The sequence below is a fragment of the Trachemys scripta genome, chromosome 22 (genome assembly GCF_013100865.1).
Source record: "Trachemys scripta elegans isolate TJP31775 chromosome 22, CAS_Tse_1.0, whole genome shotgun sequence".
NCBI lineage: Eukaryota > Metazoa > Chordata > Testudines > Emydidae > Trachemys > Trachemys scripta.
In genome coordinates, this window is record NC_048319.1 from 997,784 (window position 1) to 1,017,789 (window position 20,006).

General features: G+C 52.8%; 1 protein-coding gene across 3 annotated transcripts; it reads right to left on the reverse strand.

The window, feature by feature from the left end:
• Positions 1 to 894: 894 nt before the first annotated feature.
• On the reverse strand, positions 895 to 18,041 carry LOC117868855 (ectoderm-neural cortex protein 1-like). Of its 3 annotated transcripts, XM_034755200.1 has the most exons (5): positions 17,901 to 18,041; positions 17,601 to 17,789; positions 15,817 to 15,995; positions 12,694 to 12,744; positions 10,154 to 11,779 (listed from the first exon to the last, which is right to left on the reverse strand). In XM_034755200.1, the coding sequence occupies exons 1-5, from the start codon at positions 17,970 to 17,972 to the stop codon at positions 11,554 to 11,556; spliced, it is 717 nt and encodes a 238-aa protein (XP_034611091.1). In that variant the 5' UTR covers positions 17,973 to 18,041; the 3' UTR covers positions 10,154 to 11,553. The 3 variants fall into 3 exon arrangements, with proteins under 3 accessions (XP_034611089.1, XP_034611090.1, XP_034611091.1); XM_034755198.1 differs by lacking the exons at positions 10,154 to 11,779; positions 12,694 to 12,744; positions 15,817 to 15,995 and adding exons at positions 895 to 1,626; positions 2,752 to 4,558; XM_034755199.1 differs by lacking the exons at positions 10,154 to 11,779; positions 12,694 to 12,744; positions 15,817 to 15,995; positions 17,601 to 17,789; positions 17,901 to 18,041 and adding exons at positions 895 to 1,626; positions 2,752 to 4,558; positions 5,431 to 5,505.
• Positions 18,042 to 20,006: the final 1,965 nt, after the last annotated feature.

The following is a 20,006-nucleotide window of genomic DNA, read 5'->3' on the forward strand; positions in this document are numbered from 1 at the left end:
AAGTTTTTCAGCCAAACGGTGCTGTTCTTAGACGCGTCTGCATGTGCAGCCAGCACAGCGGCTCCTTGGCGAGCAGGCGTCCGTTGCTGATGCAAACCAGAGTCCTGCAGAGGAGCTCGGTTTTAATAGGAGCCGTCAGGGCTCCACCTAGCCCCAGGCTGTGCAGCTGAGCCTGTGGGAAGGGGCAGCCGGGGGCCGTGGGGTTCTACCCCCGCTACGTCTGTGCTCGGACCCTGAGCGAGGCCCTGCCCTGCCCTGCCCTGCCCGCCGCAGAGGGGCTCGTTGTAGGGAGAAGGGTTGTGTCACAAGCACTGTTACATGCGGCCCACAGCTCACGCTCCATGTAGCCCCTGGAAAGAGCCTCCCAGCTGGTACCACCTCCGGCAGCCAGGGCAGCCTTTTGTTCCCTCTTCCATCGCAGAGCAGCTGGGGTGCCCCGGGGCTCTGGCCTGAGATCACATGAAGCCCCTTCAAGGCAATCACTCGGCTTGAACACAAACAGCCGCCTTAAAAGGAACTAAAGGTGATTTCAGCAGGGCACCGAGCAGCCATGTTCGCACAGCTCCTAAATGCTGTATTTCCTTCCAGTGCCCAGCAGCATGGCATTGCAACAGCGAAGCATTAGCTCTTAGCACGTCTCCTCCCTCCCCTCTGCCCTGCCAGGGGAAAAGGACTGTGAGAGGCAGGTAATAGCTTCTCTCGCCTGTAAAGCTCCCTCCATCCTACCCTGCGTCACGTGTCCATCAGAGAAGGAAGGTGAATGTGTGACCTGCCCATGCCAGCACATGCTGGGGTTTGGACTGTGCAATCCCCTCGGCTACTGCTAAACACTGTCTCTGGGGCCGGCTGGCGAGTGTGAGAGAAGAACCCCAATCAGGAGTGAGGCAGTGGGTTTTATTATGGTTTATTGAAGCAGCTCCAGGCTGCTGTATAAAAAACATGGTACAGAACTAGCTCGGGGGTCCTTGACAAAGTGTTAAGACATTTCATGCACTTGTCACTGGTGCTGCAACAGAACCCGGAGGCCAGCTGCTCCTGGCTAGGAATCTTGTTCTGTCCCTGCCAGTGAACAAGTGTTCCATTCGAAATACTGCTTTGCTCACTCGCAGCTGTGCCACAGCCACCTGCCTCCCAAAGTGCTGCAGATCCCGGTGACAGCAGGCGTTACTGGCAGTGCAGGGGCAACTGTGGGAAACACAAAGGGATCCTCCCTTCTTAGGCTGCTGCCTGCATTGACAATGTCTGTAAAGGAAAAGCACTACATCCCCCCAGCTCCTGCTAGGAGATCCCTTGCATGAAAGGGCAAGAATGGAAAATCTGTCCTTCCCCATCAGCTTCTCCAGGGAAAGCCGGGCAGCCAGCCTGGCTGGAGCTTTGCCCACCAAGCTCCCTTTAGAATCTATCCTAAGCCCGAAACCGATGTGACTTTGCAACCAGTAATGGACACCCAAGGGGACTATCCTGCTCTGCCCTGCACGCCTGGTGCTGATGGGTTCCATGTCCAGCGGGAAGGAGGACTGGATTGTGGGGCACCCCCATGACTTGATAGGTTGTGCTCTACTGCCCAGGTCTTGCGTGCCGATTCTTGGTGAAGTGGAACATGAAACTTGTTGCTCCTGGTGAAACCTGTAACGCAGAAGGGGCTGTCGTGAGAACGCTAAGCACTGAAACCAGAAACTGAGGCAAGGTCAGTGCTTAATTTGTGCCAGGGCTGAGCCCCGGCACTTCTGGGCTTGCTGCATCAGTTATGAATGTAAAAATAACGTTGTGTAAAGCCCAGCACCTCTTTCATTACAAATTAAGCATTTGGCAAGGTGAGTCCACTCCCCTTAACCTGGCCTTGCGCAGCAAGCCTGCCTGCATCCGAAAAGGAATGTCCTTTAAGGCGCAGGATTTTACAGGGAATATTTGGCTGTATCTAACAAACCCATCCAGACACAAGGACACAGGATCACGGGTAAGACGTAGAATGAAAGGCCTAGTGACAGAGCGTTCAGAAAGAGTTAATTCCTGTTCCAACTTTTTTAAAATTAATCGCTCCTGCAGCAGGAGGTAAGTGGCATGAATGGGACCAGAGGATAATTAGAAGGAAGAGACCCAGTGTTTATATGTAGACAGGGCTTGTCTTACAAATGCAATTACAAGCCACACTGGGACTAAATCCCAGCTGTAATCTTGTTCTGGCCCCAGCTCTCCTATCCCCGCAAGTGATGCTATTTGAGTGTTCCTGGCAGACTGACCCTGGCACCGTGCGGAGGAGCCTGCGCTAAAACAGAGCTGGTTGCCATAAATAACAACTGGTTTAAGTTTGGGCTCCTGCCGTTTGTTGCAGACAGACTGGGAGCTGCTCCATGATAACATAGTGACCAGCAAGCCGGGCTGTCCCATACCCTGGACATCAAATCCCATCTGCCAACAGCATTTCCCAAAGGCTTCATATAGGATAGGACTCTGGGGAAGTGCAGAGATGCCAGATGGAGCATTCTCCCCCTCCTGTTATGTATACAGCCCTCCTCTCTAATACCCTACGGCCTAGAGGGACCCCTCCTCCTTCACTGGTTGGGCTCTCCCACATCTGAAAGCTGGGGTTTGACAGCGAGGCTGCTGGGTAGAGCTCCCTCCCCCACTGGGCAGCCCTCGCTAGAGAGGCCATGCCAGCATCTCACAGCCTGGAAGGTTTAACCTGTCTGCTTCTGTGCCCTGCTGGAGCAGGGAGGTCCCAGGGGGTCAGCGTGGAGGGTAAGGACTTACCGTTCCAGTCCCGGGGCGAGGCTCAGGCAGACAGGTATTTCCAAGTGCTGACGAAGGCAGTGGGGATGAGCGAGTAGGGCACGGTAGTGACGCTGCTCCAGGTGTCGGAGGAGGGGTCGTAGCAGTCCAGAGTTTTGCAGCGTTGGGCCCCGCAATAGCCCCCTACCACGTACAGCCTGTTCCCAGATGTGACCGCGCGACAGCTGATGCGTTTAGCAGTCACGTCCCCGAATTTGGACCACTGGTAGGTGTCGCTGTGGAAGCGGTATGCGGAGCTGGCCGAGAACTCCGTGTCTCCCCCGATCACGATCACGTGGTTGCCCACTACGGCAGCAGCCGTGTAGCGCCAGGGCTGGGGACAGCTGGCAGGCACCGTCCAGCGGTTCTGGCCAGGGTCGAAGCACTGCACTTTGGGCAGCTTCTCCTGGTTCACGCTGGTGCCACCAAAGACAAACAGCTTCCTTTTGGCCCCCACCACAGCAGCGTTGCTCACGCCCTCCCGGAGAGGGGCCACCAGGGACCACTTGTCCGACTGGGGGTCATAGTGTTCGACCTGCTTGAGAGAGACGGAGGGCGAAGCTGGGAAGGAGCCGCTCACCGCTGTGTGGCCTCCGACCACATAGAGACAGTGGTCCAGCTCAGCAGAGCCATGGCCAAACCGGGCCACCAGCATGGGCGCAGCTTTTGCCCACTCATCATGGAGAGTGTCGTAAACCCAGACGTCTTTGGAGGCGCCGTTCTCAGAGCCCTTGCCGCCGGTGACGTACACTTTGCAGCCGAGGGCACAGGCGCTGCACTCCTTGCGTGGGCTTGGGATGTCGGTGCGGGGGATGATCTCGCTCGTTTGACGGTCAACCACGTAGATTTTGTCACACACGAACGTCTGGCCCCCGAGCAGCAGCAGGGCCTGGCTGACCTTCCGGGGCTGGGCACAGAAACCCGTCACCAGCCCATCGTTCTGAAGGATCTTCATCTTGCAGCGCACGGCGTCGGCCACGATCTCCCCTCCCAGCTTGTGGCTGGTCACCAGCTCCTCGGAGGCCACCTGGTTCCGCAGGTAAGACTCTGGCAGGAGGGCCAGGCGGACCGAGCGCAACAGCTCTGGCAAGTCCTCGTGCCGCTGCGGCAAGTCGTACCGGATCCAGCCGATGACCGCCTCGTACACCAGGCTCTCGTCCTCCACCTCCAGCTCCTCGCTCTCCACCAGCTCCAGCAGCTTGTCTTTGGGCAGCCGCAGGAAGTCATCAGTCTGGTAGAGAGACGCAAAGTTGGCCAGCGCCATCCTCCAGGACAGCTCCAGGAGCCTCTCACAGCAGTGGGCGTACGACAGCAGCAGCATGTTCAGGCAGTTGGCTGGGTGCAGGTTTTTCTCTAGAAAGTCAGCCGAGGCGTCGCGGATGTCCTGGAACTGCAGCATGTCCCCCGCCTCCAGCAGGGACTCCGCGTTCTCCTCGTTGATCAACACCCGGGCCGAGTAGACGTAGTCCAGCAGCAGCTCCAGCACCTCCGGGTGCAGGGAATTGTGGAAGTTGACTTCCGCGTCTTTGCTTTCCTTCAGCCCCCCGCTGAACATGGCATCGAAGTACCGGCTGCAGGAGGCCAGCACGGCCCGGTGGCAGTGGAAGACTTGGTTCCCCGCCCGCAGCACCACGTCGGTGAAGAGACGCCGCTGGCGCAGGAGGTTGAGCTGGGTCAGGAGGCTGTCGGCATGGCCCGGCTTGTGGAAGAGTTGGATGTTCATGGAGCCGGAACTGGAGCGGGACTTGCGGTGCTCGTGACTGCTGACGGACATGGTCACGACGCTAGTCTGAAAGGAAAACAGCCGTGACCCTGGGCTCCAGAACATCATCCCCACCTGTTTCTCTCCCGCCTCCCCCAGGCGGCTCTCCAACGGGCTCCCGGTCCCCTAACTAGGTGCCAGATCCGTCCTGCCAGCTCAGGGACCGCAGGCGGGAGCACGGGCAGCGCCAGGCTGGGGTGAGAAGGTGGGTTCGGTCAGGAACCCAAGTCCCAGCATGAGAAGGAAGTGAATCAAAGGGGGAAAGTTCCGGAGAACTGTGATTGCAGCCAAGGTGCGAGCTGGGCAAGGGCCGGGTTCAGCCCGAACTCTCCCGGGGCTGCCCTGCCCGAGGGCGGGCGCGGACCCCTAGACACACCCAGGCAGCGCCTCGCTCGCTCCCCACGCCCGGCCCCGTGGGGCAGGCGGCAGCCCCGGGCCGGTCCCCTCCTCCCCCTCCCCGGCAGGGGGCTACCCGCCCCAGCCCCCCAGGGACCAGGCCGCGCGGGGCGGGGCGGGGGGGGTTCCCCACGGACTCGGGGTTCGCCCGAGTGTGAAACCGGCCCGTGGGGCCGGAGCCCCCGGGAGCGCCCCGCGGCTGGAGCGGCCTTTGACCCTTCCCGGCCGGGGAGCGGCGCTCGGAGCTGCAGCGCGGCGGGCCGGGCCCGGGGCCGGCGGAGGGGCCCGGCCCGCAGGGGGGGCGAGGCAGAGACGGGGGGGGGGCCCGGCCGGGGGGGCGCTGGGGGTGGTTCTGCCCCCCCCCGAGCCCCCCGCCCCGCCCCGGGGGTGACCGCTCCGCTGCGGCCCGGAACCGGCGAGCCCTAGCCTGGGTCCCTGCCGGGGGGGGGGCCAGACCCGGGAGTCACGTGACCCGGGCAGGGCCAGTCCCCCCCCCCACTCACCGCCGGCCGGTGCTCGCTGGGCCCCGCGCTCCGCCGCTCTGGGCCGCCGCCGCCCGCCTCGTGTCCTTCCCGAGTCGCCGGCCCCGCCCCCTCATCAATATGCAATGCCCTGAGCCAATCAGCGCCCGACACCCTGCTTGGCCTCGCCCTGGGGCATGCGCGTTCCCACGGCTGGAGGGGGCGGGGCGGGGCGCAGCTGGCTCCGGGACGCGCAAAGAACCCAGGCGTCCTGCCCTAGCCCTGCGCCCCCTGCCCGGGCGCTGACCCCGGCTGCTGGCCCGGCGCACCCAGCAGGGGGACCAGACAGCAGGGCTGGGGGGTAATCGGAGCCTAGATTAGCCAAAGACCCACAAACCGGGCCTGTCCCTATAAACTCGGGACACCTGGTCCCTGTCACCAGCCGGGCTGCCCGGGGGTGCCAGGCCCAGCCCGGGGAGGAGACGCGCAAAGTGCCAGGGCTCAGGCTGGTTTCCGGCCGTGACTGGGGCCGGTTTTGTTTAATATCTTTATTAATGATCTGGAGGATGGTGTGGACTGCACTCTCAGCAAGTTTGCAGATGACACTAAACTAGGAGGCGTGGTAGATACACTAGAGGGTAGGGATCGGATACAGAGGGACCTAGACAAATTAGAGGATTGGGCAGAAAAAAACCTGATGAGGTTCAACAAGGACAAGTGCAGAGTCCTGCACTTAGGACGGAAGAATCCCATGCACTGCTACAGACTAGGGACCGAATGGCTAGGTAGCAGTTCTGCTGAAAAGGACCTAGGGGTCACAGTGGACGAGAAGCTGGATATGAGTCAACAGTGTGCTCTTGTTGCCAAGAAGGCTAACGGCATTTTGGGCTGTATAAGTAGGGGCATTGCCAGCAGATCGAGGAACGTGATCGTTCCCCTTTATTCGACATTGGTGAGGCCTCATCTGGAATACTGTGTCCAGTTTTGGGCCCCACACTACAAGAAGGATGTGGAAAAATTGGAAAGAGTCCAGCGGAGGGCAACAAAAATGATTAGGGGTCTGGAGCACATGACTTATGAGGAGAGGCTGAGAGAACTGGGATTGTTTAGTCTCCAGAAGAGAAGAATGAGGGGGGATTTGATAGCAGCCTTCAACTACCTGAAGGGGGGTTCCAAAGAGGATGGAGCTCGGCTGTTCTCAGTGGTGGCAGATGACAGAACAAGGAGCAATGGTCTCAAGTTGCAGTGGGGGAGGTCCAGGTTGGATATCAGGAAAAACTATTTCACTAGGAGGGTGGTGAAACACTGGAATGCGTTACCTAGGGAGGTGGTGGAGTCTCCTTCCTTGGAGGTTTTTAAGGCCCGGCTTGACAAAGCCCTGGCTGGGATGATTTAGCTGGGAATTGGTCCTGCTTTGAGCAGGGGGTTGGACTAGATGACCTCTTGAGGTCCCTTCCAACTCTGATATTCTATGATTCTATGATTCTATGACTCATTGCCCAGGCGTTTTTACACGCTCGGCTGAGGGCAAGGCGCTGTGACGGGTGTGGCTACGGTGACTTGCTAAAAACCAGCCTGGCCCAGGCATGCGGCTGCATCCACCATGTTGTCTGGGCCCCAAGCCGCAGACCAGCTCACCCCTCCGCTCCCCAAGGGCCCCAGTAGGGCTGCCTCTGTGCCGGCCCAAGGCCTCGCAACTGCGAGGAAGGGTGGTCGCAAGTGCTGATGGCAGCTGCAGGTGTCTTAGGCATCTGCCATGTCCATTGGGTGCCTCAGCTCTGTTCCCGGACTGGGCACTGCCCATCCCCCCAGCAGCAAACTTTTACAGAACAATGTGGCCAAGTGACTAGAGCCCTTTCAAACCACACACCAACAGCTCTGCCTCAGCGACATCTACTGCAAAAAAACCGAACCCACAGTAACAGGTCTCAACACCCTGGTCTATAGACATAGGCGCCTGCTATGCCGCTAAGTATAGCCATGTAGGGGGCTGGAGCTTTGGCTCTGAAGCCCAGGGAAGGGGGCGCTGGTGGGTGCTTGGGCGCTGGCATGGTAGCCTAAGCCACAATGGCTACATGGCTCTTTTAGTGCCATAGCCTGAGCCCGCGTCCATAGACCCAGGCGCTGAGATGTGCTGCAGCCAGGCTTTTTCCCCCTTTGCCTTGTAGCTGTACCCTAAGAGCGGAGTCTGCCAGCAGGCCTGATTAGGGCGCTTTGCTTCTACTGAAGTGTACCACCCACTGTAATGGGCACATTCAGAACTGGCAGCACTGATGTGAAACTGCAGCACCCCCCAGCCTGTTTTGAAGTGCAACACTGCCTTACATCCCCAGGAAAGACTACATACCTGGCTCCCCAGCTGGAAAGAGGGGGGCGGGGGTGTTCATTACACTCACCTCACCTTTGGGAAGTGCTTTGAGTTCCACAGCTGGAAAGCACTGCGTCTCCACAGTACTAACAGAGAAGGGGAAGGTCATTTGCCACATAAGGACTCATGAACCCTGGCCTTGAAGACTGTATCTGAAAGCTGCATGGCCTCTGAACCTCTCCACTTGCAGTGTCAGAGCAGGATATTGTTACGTTTCCTATGTGGGGAGTGTTATTGACAGAGCTGGCCCTCAGTGAGCAGAGCTGTTCACTGGGTCGCACTGATAAAGGGCCATAAAACAGGAACCATGGGTCTGAGCCATCGCTATCAGTCACACAATACAAAGCTCAAAGTGGCTGATCGGAACCCTTCCAGCTCATAGCTCACTGACACAGCACCTCCATGGCCAAGTAATCAGTTAAAACTCCCATTGTGCAGCAAACACGCTTTCCTGTAATGTGGTAGAACAGGGACTGAATGGGCACAAAGGCCTAGTGGCAGTTGCAGAAGGGGAAAATGTATTACTGTTTCTCAGGCTCGTTCTACGATGGAGAGAGCCGTTCACCAGTCAGTGACTCTGCCTTCAAATCACTTGCTGGGGCATTTGGTGTGCAAATAAGAGCAGGTGAGCCGGAGCAAGTGCAGGGCTGGAAACTCTCTGCAGCAAGCAACAGCTGCCTAACCAGTAAGTGATAAATAGTTAAAGGAAGCATTGCTCTATGGTAAATTCTAACCATTCTAGAAAGGGGTCATAGCTGGGGCCAGAACTAATTCAGAGAGTAGCCTTTACCGTTTCAGAACTGGTCCGTATTAGGACTCCAGCTACAGACACCCAAACTGATTTAAGCTAATGCACTTTTCTCCTTGGCTCGGTGCTGCTGCCCACTGCTGGACACAACAAGCATGTGTACAAGGAAGCAGCTGTAAAACACTCTCGTGAGATACTGTGGTGAAAAGTGGCCATTCTGATAGTAGCAGTAAAGCGCTGATGTGTTTAAGCAGCCAAGTACAGGGGGCCACCTACCCACCCACTTCAAGGGAACACTGGTCCAGTTGTAGGGTGACTCAGGTCACCCACCCAGCTGGAGTGCACTGGAAGGTCCGAGACTAGTGATGCAGGCGGGGAAGAAAGAGAAGCCTCGTCCAGACACGGCTCTTGTTCTTCTCTTACCGATGCTCTTCAGTCCAGATGCTTTGATTCTTGTCAGTCAGTCACAGCGAGTGCTTAGCCAAGTCCAGCAACATGCTTCCTCCATGCCAATCACTACCTGGCAGAGGATGAGCCAGGCAAGCAATCATGCAGAAAATAAGGTGAACCCAGAGGCGAACTTCCTGGAAGGCTGGTATGTGATAGTGGCAGCTGCATGTTCATAGAGTTTAAGTCAAGAAAGAACCATTAGATAGCTCACCTAGTCTTCTCTCCTGGATATCACCGCCATTAAATTTCACCTGGTTATAAATTTCACCTTGTACTGAGCCCCATAACTTGTTTGGCTAAATCATAACTTTCAGAAAGGCAGCCAATGTTGACCTGAAGACAGCTAGAGATGGAGAACCCACCACTGCCCTTGATAGCTTGTTCCAACGGTTAATCATGCTCACTGTTAAAAATTTGTTCCTTATTCTAATTTTAATTTGTCTGGCCTCAGCTTCCAACCATGGTTCTTGTTCTGACTTTCTCCACTAGAGACACTTTAGTCCCGGTGAAGTGCTTGGACACTGTAATCAAGTCACCTCTCAATCTTCTTTTTGATAAGCTAAACAAATTGAATTAAGTCTTTCTCTATAATTTTCTCCAGCACCCACATCAATTTTGTGGCTCTTTTCTGCACCCTCTCTAGTTCTTCATTTTAAAATATGGACACTATTAGTGGACTAGTATTGGTCTCACCAATGTTGTATACAGAAGTAAAATCACCTCCCCCACTCCTACTCGCTACTCCCTGGTTTACACATCCAAGGATTGCATTAGCCCATTTTGCCACAGCTTTGGCCTGGGAGCTCAGATTCAGTTGCTTGCCCACCATGACCCCTAAATCCTTTTCAGAGTCACTGCTTTCCAGAATGTGGTCCATTCTGTGAGTATGGCCTGCCTTCCTTTTTTGGAGATGTAGAACTTTGCCTTGGGCTATATTAAAATGCATTTTGTGTGGCTAGGCCCAATTTACCAAGCGATCCAGATCACTCCATGTGACTGCCCTGTTCTCATCATTATTGATCAGTCTGCCAATCTTTGGGTCATCTGCAAATTTAGTCAGCAGTGATTCATCTTCATCTGGAAGTAACTATAATAAGTGTTGAATGGCTTTGGGCTTAGCACCAATCCCTGCTGTTTCCCACTAAAAACAGCCCCATTTGATGATGATTCCCCACGGACAACTACTCTGAGATCTGTCAGCCAGTTCTTAATACATTTCATGTGTGCTTTATTGATACTGTATGTTAAAGTGCTACATGGGAGATTAAGCACCCCTCGGAACAAGCAGATGAGCAGCACAGCCCAAACAATGCATCTCCAAGACATCGGCATGGAGGCCATGGAAAAACCCTCTGCGATGGAAGGGTAGATAAGGGACAGTCTGCACCTGTTCTTGGGCAGGTTTAGCTAACACCGTACAGCTTCAGACATCATATATTCTGCTGTTTCAGAGCAGCTTGGAACCAGCAAAAGCCAGATAAGAAGAGTTTCTTTCTAGCTCTGAACAGTAATGATCAAATCCTCAGGCTACGCTTTGTAGTGTTCACTTCCTTTATTACTGGCACTGCCAGAGAAATAATTGTGAATATGATCTTTGGTGCAAGCTCTGATCTTAGCATTCAGTCAATTGATCCATTACAAGGATATTAAATATGTATTTGATTTTTTTTTAAAGAAAGTCTGTTGGTTGGGGTGAAGTCTGACAGAAGAGCACCCACTGGAGAACTCCACACTGCGGCTGATGTTCCATGTGACAGCATCTGAAGGTACACTGGACTTGACCAGTACAGGCAAAGGTTTCCATTTCTAGCATAAAGGGCTACCTAGGATACTGATAACTAGCACTTCACCATATCACATGTGGCCTGAGCAATAGAGACTGCCATGAAAACAGACCCTTTAAACATCTGCTTCTGTTTTGTAGCTAGCAGCTCTGACCTGGGGGCCTAGGACCAGGATATTTTACAGGAGAAACAACACCTCCATAGACTGAAGACAAGCAAGCAAAACCCACTTCAGCTCAGATGTCCCTGGCTGCACTGGCCAAGGCAATTTGGAAACTGACAGATACTTGGCATGCTCCTTTACAGCTCCCGGCACCTCTCAGGAATGCTTAGATCAGAGCAAGAGGGTGAGCTTATGGAGTTCTCTCCTCTGAGTTTCACAAGTCATAATTGTGTCCATTTCCCCACCCCACAATGAGTTTCCAGACTTCTCATGTTCAAGACACCAGGGGAGGTGACATCCCCACCTTTTGGGGATGTGGGGACAAAATGAGAGAAGTCACTTGCTGTCCCTGATGTAATTTTCCCCATCTTTTGGAAAACTTCAGAGTCAGTCTCTCCTAATGGTAATCATAATTTCATTTGCCCTCATACCACAGAGCATATCGATCAGAGCTGAGATTTCTCCCTATACAGAGGATGCAGTTAAAAGATTCCTGCCCTGATGAGGAAGAGCTATCAACACGTTAACCCTAACTAATCACATTATAGAGACCTTCTGATCACATTCTAATTGAATGCTGCACTGATCCATAACGGGAAGCAGTCATACTTTACCCACAAAAAACTTAGCCTCCTGAAACTTACCCCATGGTTCACACAGCCCCAGAACCTGCCCCTACAGATGTTTGGTAAACACCAATCAGGGAAGATATGGTCCCCATGAGACCCACTAGCCATGGAGGAAACTGTCCAGCCCAAAGAAATCCTGGAGGCAGCCAGTGGACAGCATTGGAGAGATCTGCCATACTGCTGAGGATGCTCAAAACTTCAGATTTCACTTGGGCGTCCATTTCCTTTTGACTCTGCTCCAAGGATTCACTGTGGGGAGAAAAAGGCAGAAATATATCCATCCTCCAGTCTGCCACTAGGGACTCTGGCAGAGTCACATGGCTGAAATCCCCATGATGTGTGCAGTGACTTTCAGAGAGGAAAAGTATCAGAACAAATGATTCAAGCATAGACAGGAGGATGTGTTTACATCTGTAAATCTATCATTGGCTATTCCTTGCACCATCTGCCTGATAGACTAAAAATTATTGCAACAAATCCTAGAGGTTCTCTGCTGAAAAACAGTTCAAATGGCTTGTTCTTTTCTCTGAAAATTCGACATCTACTTGGAGTCGTATTCTCCTGTCCTGTACCACTGAATCACAATGATGTCCATTACCTCTCCCTCACCTCAGCCTCTTGAAGCTGACCCCATGATTCACACAGCCCCAGAACCTGCCCCTACAGATGTTTGGTAGACACCCGTCAGGGAAGAGATGGTCCCAATGAGACCCACTAGCATATAGAAGATGAGCATCCTCTCGTTCATTGCAAGGACACCCGCTTTTGGTCTTATATCTTACTAGCCTCCAAGGCACAGCATTACTTAACAGAGTATCAGATATGTCGCAAGGGGATTAATTCCAGCTCATTTGGGATCTACCGCAATAGCTGTGTCCCTTCTCCTGATCCACATTTACATTTGGGAAGCCAGTGAGACCAGATAATAGCAGAAGGATTTAGGAAACACTAATGTGTATTGTGCATAATTATAAAGTAGACACAGAGGCTGAGAAGCATCTTCTCAGGAAATGTTAACTGATCAATTATCAGTAACCAAGTTTCTGAGTATAGGCTTCCTCATTTGAGATTGATAAGTAATAATTAGTGTCACCTTGGGTGAGCTATTTCAGGGGATAAGGAGTATGTGTTAAAACGACTATTACATAGGACAGAACGCATACCCAGTGCAATTTCTCAGCTTCCTTCTTAGCTGAAACAGAATTCTGAGAGACCTGAAAACAAGAGAGAGATGACGGTAAGAGTCCAAGCTGTCTGTGACCAAGAGAGACTCTGACACCATCACCCCTTGAATGCTAAGGGTCCATCTTAATAAGAACCACCAAATGCTAGCACTAGTCTTTGCCATGGGTAGAGGCATCCTTGTTAGAACAGGTTGTATTGCCTACAGGGATGGAAAAGCATTGTTTTACAACCATGATAAGCTACAGGGGGTTAGCCTTGGGCTAGATCAGAAGCAGCATGGTACTCTCCCTCTCAAGAGCTCAAATTCTTTCTTGCCAGTCTGATCAAAACCAAATTCTAAGCTTGGTACAAATTTTTCTAGATTTACCTGAACTTTGGGCTTCTAAATAATGTAAGGAATATGGAATAAAAGGGCCAGGGACAATAAACTGTCCTTAGTGAAGATTTTTTTTAAATAACATCGATCATGCAGCAAAAACAACTGCTGGGGCCCTACCAGGGAAAGAAGATTCTGATGCCCTTCATAGCTGTAAAGTTGCTTACAGCTAATTTTGCAGAGGAAGTTTGTCTGAATCTGCCACCAGGGCTTCTACATGGAGCAAGCAGCTGGAGTAACGTTCAAGCTACTCAACCTAGCTGGAATAAAATGCCCTTTTAAAATTGTATGGATTAATGTAGCTCTTAGATCAGCGCTTACTGGGTAAGTGGTAGGGTTTCAGCCCCTCACTATAACTCAGAGAATTCTTCCTTCTCCATGCGGGAAGGAGACTAATGTGGAAAGTTTGATTTTACTAATGCACAAGGACATAATTATGGCCATACTGTCAGATCAATGGCCGTCTTGCTCAGTATTCTGTTGCTTGCCAGTGGCTGGTGCTGGATGCTGCAGGAGTGAATGGAAAAAGGCAATTTATCAAGTGATCCATCCCTGTCAGCCACTCCCAGCTTCTAGCAGTCAGAGGTTTAGGGACATTCAGAGCATGGGGTTGCATCCCTGACCATCTTGGCTAATAGTCACCAATGAACCATACTCCATGATTTTATCTACTACTTTTTTGAACCTAGTTATACTTTCGCTTTTCACAACATCCCCTGGCAACACATTCCACAGGTTGATTGTGCATTGCGTAGGCTTGCCAGCCCTCCAGGATTGTCCTGGAGTCTCCAGGAATTAAAGATTAATCTTTAATTAAAGATTTGTCATGTGATGAAACCTCCAGGATTCTGTCCAACCAAATTTGGAACCCTAGCATCTATATGGCATTGTGGGAAGAAGTACTTCAGGCTGTTTGTTTTAAACCAGCTGCTTATTCATTTCACTGAGGCGACAAAGAGTCCTGTGGCACCTAACGGACGTATTGGAGCATAAGCTTTTGTGGGTGAATACCCACTTTGTCAGATGCCAGACTAACACGGCTACCCCTCTGATACATTTCACTGGGGGTGACCCTGTTTCGTGTAGCAGTAAATAACACTTCCTTATTCACTTTTTCTACACCACTCATGATTTTATAGATCTCTATCAGAGCCTCCTTTGTTGTCTCTTTTTCAAGCTGAACAGTCCCAGTATTTTTAATCTCTTTTCATGTGGAAGTTGTTCCATACCCCTAATCATTTCTGTTGCCCATCCCTGAACTCTTTCTAATTTTAATGTATGTTTTTGGAGATGGGGTGACCAGATCTGCATATAGTATTCAAGGTTCAGCCGTACTATGGATTTATTAAGTGGCATTATGATATTTTCTGTCTTATGATCTATCCCTTTCCTAATGGTTCCTAACATTGTTAGCTTTTTTGACTGCTGTCACACATTAAAGCAGATGTTTTCAGAGAACTATCCACAATTACTCCAAGAACACTTTAAGTGGTAACAGCAGAAAGTTAACTCAATGTGGAAACTAGAGGATTCACTTACTGCAGCAAGAAAAAAAGGAAATGGGACAAAACTATCTTGAGATAATTTTACAGTAAGAGTCCAATTCGGTTTACAATTGAATCATATTAACCAGCTAAACATCTGGCTAACGGAAGGGAGGGCTCTTTCAGGATTCCCATGTTTTCCCACTTGGCCTCATTTGCTTGTGTCGGAAACTGAACTGTTTTCCCCATTTACTATTTCATTAGATGGGATAAACAACGTAACTAGGAAACAGCTCACATAAGGTGACCTACAAACTGAGTGTGGCTGGAAGTATGTGTGTCTTTAGGTGTCAGAAAAAAAGAAAGCCATCTGAAAGGGTTTTTATTGTCAGAAGAGGAGATGGGGCAATTCTGGTTGTTTTTACTTTAGAAACAGCAGATGTGCCAGCTCAGTCTTCCTCGAAACATATACAAGAACTGAATCTCTAGTGTAAAATAGAAGATAAAGAAAACTTAAAATCTTCCAGGCCTTCACTCATAAGGCAGCCAAAAAAAAAGGGCATCAGTCCCATATCCTTCTCCACATACTTTTGCAAGCCCCTTTTAAGGCAGAGCTTTAGCTCAGCCTGGCAAATTTGTATTTGCCTTTTCCCCTACAACAAGGAATACATTGATGGGTGAGGAAGATATTTATTTTTTCGTCCTGGTGGGTGGGTCAGCAGACTGTCTCTGGACTAGAAAAGTCTCATGATTATTTAGCAATATAGTAATAGTCACCTCTGAGGATTTACCAATACCCTACAGGCTAGGAGGATTTCTAGCACTATATTTTAGGATCACTCAAAATCCCCTTAGTTTCCAGGGTGTCTGTTACAAATAGTACAACTTCCTTCTGAAGATGTATGGTGTCAAGTATCAGGGGTAGCTGTGTTAGCCTGTATCTACAAAAACAAAAAGCTTATGCCCAAATAAATCTGTTAGTCTTTAAGGTGCCACCAGACTCCTTGTTGCTTCTGAAGATGGACGCCAAGGCTTCTGATTCTGAGGAGGAGTTAAAACTTCAGAAGAGTAACAACAAGGTTAGTAGATAGTCCAAAACCACAGTGTTCCATTGCCCAGCCCCCAGGAGCAGCCAGAGCCCCTCCTAAGATCTGTGGCCAGTAAGCCTTTCTGCCAGGCCCCAGAAGTGGAGAGCGTGTTCGCCTCATGCCCCTTTAAGAGCTGCATCTAGTGAACATTACCGTACAATGCCCAGGACAAGGGAGAGCCCCCAGAAAGCTGTGCTTAATGTCCACCACTTGTGTGAGTTTGTGCGAATAACATCAGCATCAGCAGCCCATGCTACGTGCTCACAGGGGTAGTAGAGCTGATCAGCCAGGTTACTGAGGACAGAGAGCCAGCGGACAATGGTATCTTCTTCCTGTAGCACAGAGACAGGCAAGAACTTAATACTGGCTGCTTTCTTGCATAAACACCACAGGTTAGACTGTACACTGCACCTTGCAGCAGCGTTGCTAATCCAGCTTCCTTGCAGCCCTGAGAACAAGCTTACCTCTTCCTGAGAATGAAAACAAGCACATCACTAACATATCCTGTATTTTATACCCGACATACGGCAATGATCTTGCACACAGTTTCTGATGAATATCCATCAAGCAGGGACTCTCAGCTGAGCCAGCAAGGGACATCTCTGCAGGAATTTCCGCAAAGGCCAGCAAGGTTTTTGCTCTCACCCTATTTTGTTGTTGTTTAAAAAATAAACATTTCATGACAATGAAAAGTGAGGGAGTGAGAGCCCTGGAGGCTGCTATTCTGTTATAATTTATTATTTGTATTATGGAGCCCACTGTGCTAGGAACAAAAGTACAGTCCTTGCCCCAAGCAGCTTACAATCTCAGAATATGAAGAGACACAAGGGATAGAAACAGATGTGGAGTAAAAGGAAATAATGAGATGCAATTGGTCACTATAATAGACTGTGGTCTCAGCACACCAGTGATCTAGCTGCTGTCAAGTTTTTTGTAAGCATCATGCCAGAGAAGAGTTTTAAGGAGAGATTTGAAGGTGGATAATGAGGCAGCTTTACGTTTACAGAGCGTGCCTTCCATGTGAGGGGCAACATGGGAGAAAACAGGACGGTGGTTGTTTGAAAATGTAACAAGTGGGTGAGGAAGGCTGGCATTATAAGCCACTGAGAAGTAGAAGTCAACCTTTTGCTACTGCAAGATGATGGGAAGGGGAGAAGAGATAGGCCTTGGAAGTGAAGGCTGGATTGGAACCAGAGACATCCGTGGCCCTTTAATAATCCCCTGAGGGAGTTAGGCCAGGGTCCCACACTTCTGCAGTTGCTTGCACTTCTATAACAGTTACAGGAGAAGCCTGTATTTGTCTTGAAATACAAAGAACAGTGAAGTTTACAAATACCATTTCTTGGAACGTGCTTAGTCCAAAATACATTTTAGTGAACAGGGTAGTTTGCAAGCTTGAGAAAGCGAGCCTAAGCACGATCTTGTCTGTAGCATTCACTTTGAAACTCCACTGGATCTTAGCACAGCCGTGGAAAACTGTAAAGATTTCTTAGAGTGCGAGCTGCCAACGGCGGCAGGGCCCATGTCTTCCTGGGGGTCTGGACAGCACTCAGTGCAACAGGGCCTGAGCCCAATGGGGGAATACCACAATTCAAATAAATAATACAAATACTTCAGAGAAATACATGGCAGCTGAGGCCCCTGGGCACAGGCGAGGTCATTACAACTTAGGTAACGCTGCAAAGCAGGCCCAAGCCTGCAAGGGGACCAGCTGTCTAGGTATTTATATGGCCTCCATCACCTGCACGCGCCCCCTCGCAGGCAGCAGCGTGGGAGAGCTCAGCATTTTGCAGGATTAGGCCCTTGGTCTCCCACAGCCCCGCGTGCCCTGTCTACCCCGATCCCAGGGGAGAGGGGGGCAGGCCTGCACCTCCCGGGGGGGGGAGGGGGTGGCTCAACCTGCCAGGCCTGGGGACGGGGCAGAAGGGGCTGGTTACCTTGGCACCCAGCCCGTACTGGCGGCTGTAGGCGAGCATGGCGAGATCGTCGAAGAGGCGCAGCACCGTCCGGCAGTGGCTCAGCTGGGCCGACACAGCCAGGAGCCTCCTGCCCATCTCTGACTCCGAGGGGCTTTTCCGGGCCAGGACCCCCCCGGCCAGCTGGCAGCCATAGCACAGGGTCCGGATCTGGGGGGAAGGGGAGGGGAGGGTTAGAGCCACGGTACGGCCCAGTGCGCCCCCCCCCGGGAACCCGACCGCCCCGCTGCACCCCGCCGCCGGGGGGGGCGCGTCACGCACCACTCGGTCGCGGCCCCGGTACGACTCCAGCACCGAGACCAGGCTGCTGAGCGGGTCCGCAGCTGCCGCCATGGCAACACTTCCGGGTTACCAGCCGCCTTCCGGACGTACGTTCGCAGCGTGATGACGTTCGGGCACCCGGCATGCCACACGGGATGGCGCGGTGCCTGCTGGGGGATCGCTGTCGCCATGGGGACCATGCCCCTGCCCTGGGTGTGACGCGGCGGGCTCGCTCTCTGGCTAGGCCGCAGCTCCCCTGCCCCGAGGCCGCTGGGACTGGCTGGAGCCGGGGCGGGCAGGGCCTGTGCTTCCCCCTCCGGGCTGCGCGTCCCCGGCCCCCGTGTAACGCCAGCGGCCCCTCAGCCGGCGCGTGGCGCCTCGCTCCCCCAGGCCGTGTGGTGGGTCCGCTCGAGACCCCGCTGGGGCGAGCGCCACGTGGCTGCTGTGTGGTATCAGCCCCCTGGTGATACCAATCCGCTAGGCCTGTTTCCGTGGGGCTCGCTCCCCCCGCCAGCTTTCCTCACCAGGGGTCTTGTTCACAGGCAGGCGGTACGGGCGGGTAGCCGGTGTGCTCGCTGCAGCCCGAGGGTCCGCACGGCCCCGGAGAGCAAAGTCCTTCACGGCCTGCAGCAGTGCCGGCTTTGCCAGGAATTAGGGTTACCATACGGCCGGTTTTCCCAGGCATGTCCGGCTTTTTGGTAATCAAACCCCCGTCTGGGGGGAATTGCCAAAAAACCGAACATGTCCGGGAAAAATACCGCCGGCCGGGCTCTTCCCCTCCCGCGGCTGCTGTGCTCCTCCCCTCACTCTTCGGCTCTGTTTAAAGCCGAGCTGCCCGAGCGCTACTGGCTTCGGGCAGCCCCCATGCCTCCGGACCCTGAGCCGCCGGCCGGGCACTTCCCCTCCTGGGTTCCGGGGGCGCAGGGTCCAGAGACATGGGGCTGCCCGAAGCCAGTAGCGGAGTCAGGGGAGGAGCACAGCAGCCGCGGGAGGGGAAGAGCTTGGCCAGGGGCACAGGGTCTGGAGGCAAGGGGGCTGCCCGAAGCCTGAGCACTACTGGCTTCACGGTTTGCCGGGCAGCCTCCAGCTGGGCGCTTCCTCTCCCAGGCTCCAGCTGCGCTGGGGAAGCGCCGATTGGGGGCACAGGGACTGGGGGCTGCCCGGCAAACCATGAAGCCGGTAGCACTAGGGCAGCCCTTTACACGTGGCTGGGAGGGGGAATGCGGGGCACTCAGGGGAGGAGGCGGAGTTAGAGCGGGTACTTTGGGGAAGGGGCGGAGTTGGGGCAGGGCAGGGCCGGGTGGGAAAGGGGCGGGGCCAGGGCCCTGTGGAGTGTCCTCTTTTTTTATTTTTTAAATATGGTAACCCTACTAGGAATGCCTTTCCTGGGGGTCAAGTATCAGAGGGGTAGCCGTGTTAGTCTGGATCTGTAAAAGCAGCAAAGAGTCCTGTGGCACCTTATAGACTTACAGATGTTTTGGAGCATGGGCTTTCATGGGTGCATCCGAAGAAGTGGGTATTCACTCACGAAAGCTCATGCTCCAAAACATCTGTTAGTCTATAAGGTGCCACAGGACTCTTTGCTGCTTCCTGGGGGTGTTACTGCTGAGACTGACTGGGAGTGCCCTTTCATGGGCAGCAGAGCTGGGGGCTGAGGATTTGTAATCCCCTTTGACCTGGGCCTGAAAGTCTCCATATCCCTTTCCCAGTCTGTTGCATCATCTGGTAGTTCCCAAACCCTGGGTGAAGAACACTAGGATTGTGATAGGAACTAGCAACTTCTTGAGAGTGTGTGAGAAACAGCTAGATTGTGTAAATGTGATGTGTGGTGCTTCGACTCTGAAGCTGACCTCATAGCCCCTTCTCCTGCATTACTGGTTCTCCAGGGAGCAGAGCTACCATACTAATTCACAAATTGCACGTTCCATTCCGTATCTGTTCTGTGTCTACCTCCTGCTCAGCAGTTTTGCTAAATCAGGCCTCAGGTTTGCGAATGAGGGAATGGTAGCTCTGCTCCCTGGGCTGGGATAGAGGGTTGTTAACTGGCTGATTTACCTTTGATGTCACAGTCCCACAATGTCACCACCACCCATGAGCTGTTGTGGG

Bases quoted from the DNA above. Each gene is read 5' to 3' on its own strand.
- LOC117868855 (XM_034755198.1), bottom strand. From the start codon at position 17,972: ATGGCGGCAGCTGCGGACCCGCTCAGCAGCCTGGTCTCGGTGCTGGAG. The intron at 17,790-17,900 runs GTGCGTGACGCG...CCTTCCCCCCAG, and splicing joins ACCGGGGCCGCGACCGAGTG to ATCCGGACCCTGTGCTATGG. The intron at 4,559-17,600 runs GTAACCAGCCCC...TTTTCCTTTCAG, and splicing joins AGTACGGGCTGGGTGCCAAG to ACTAGCGTCGTGACCATGTC.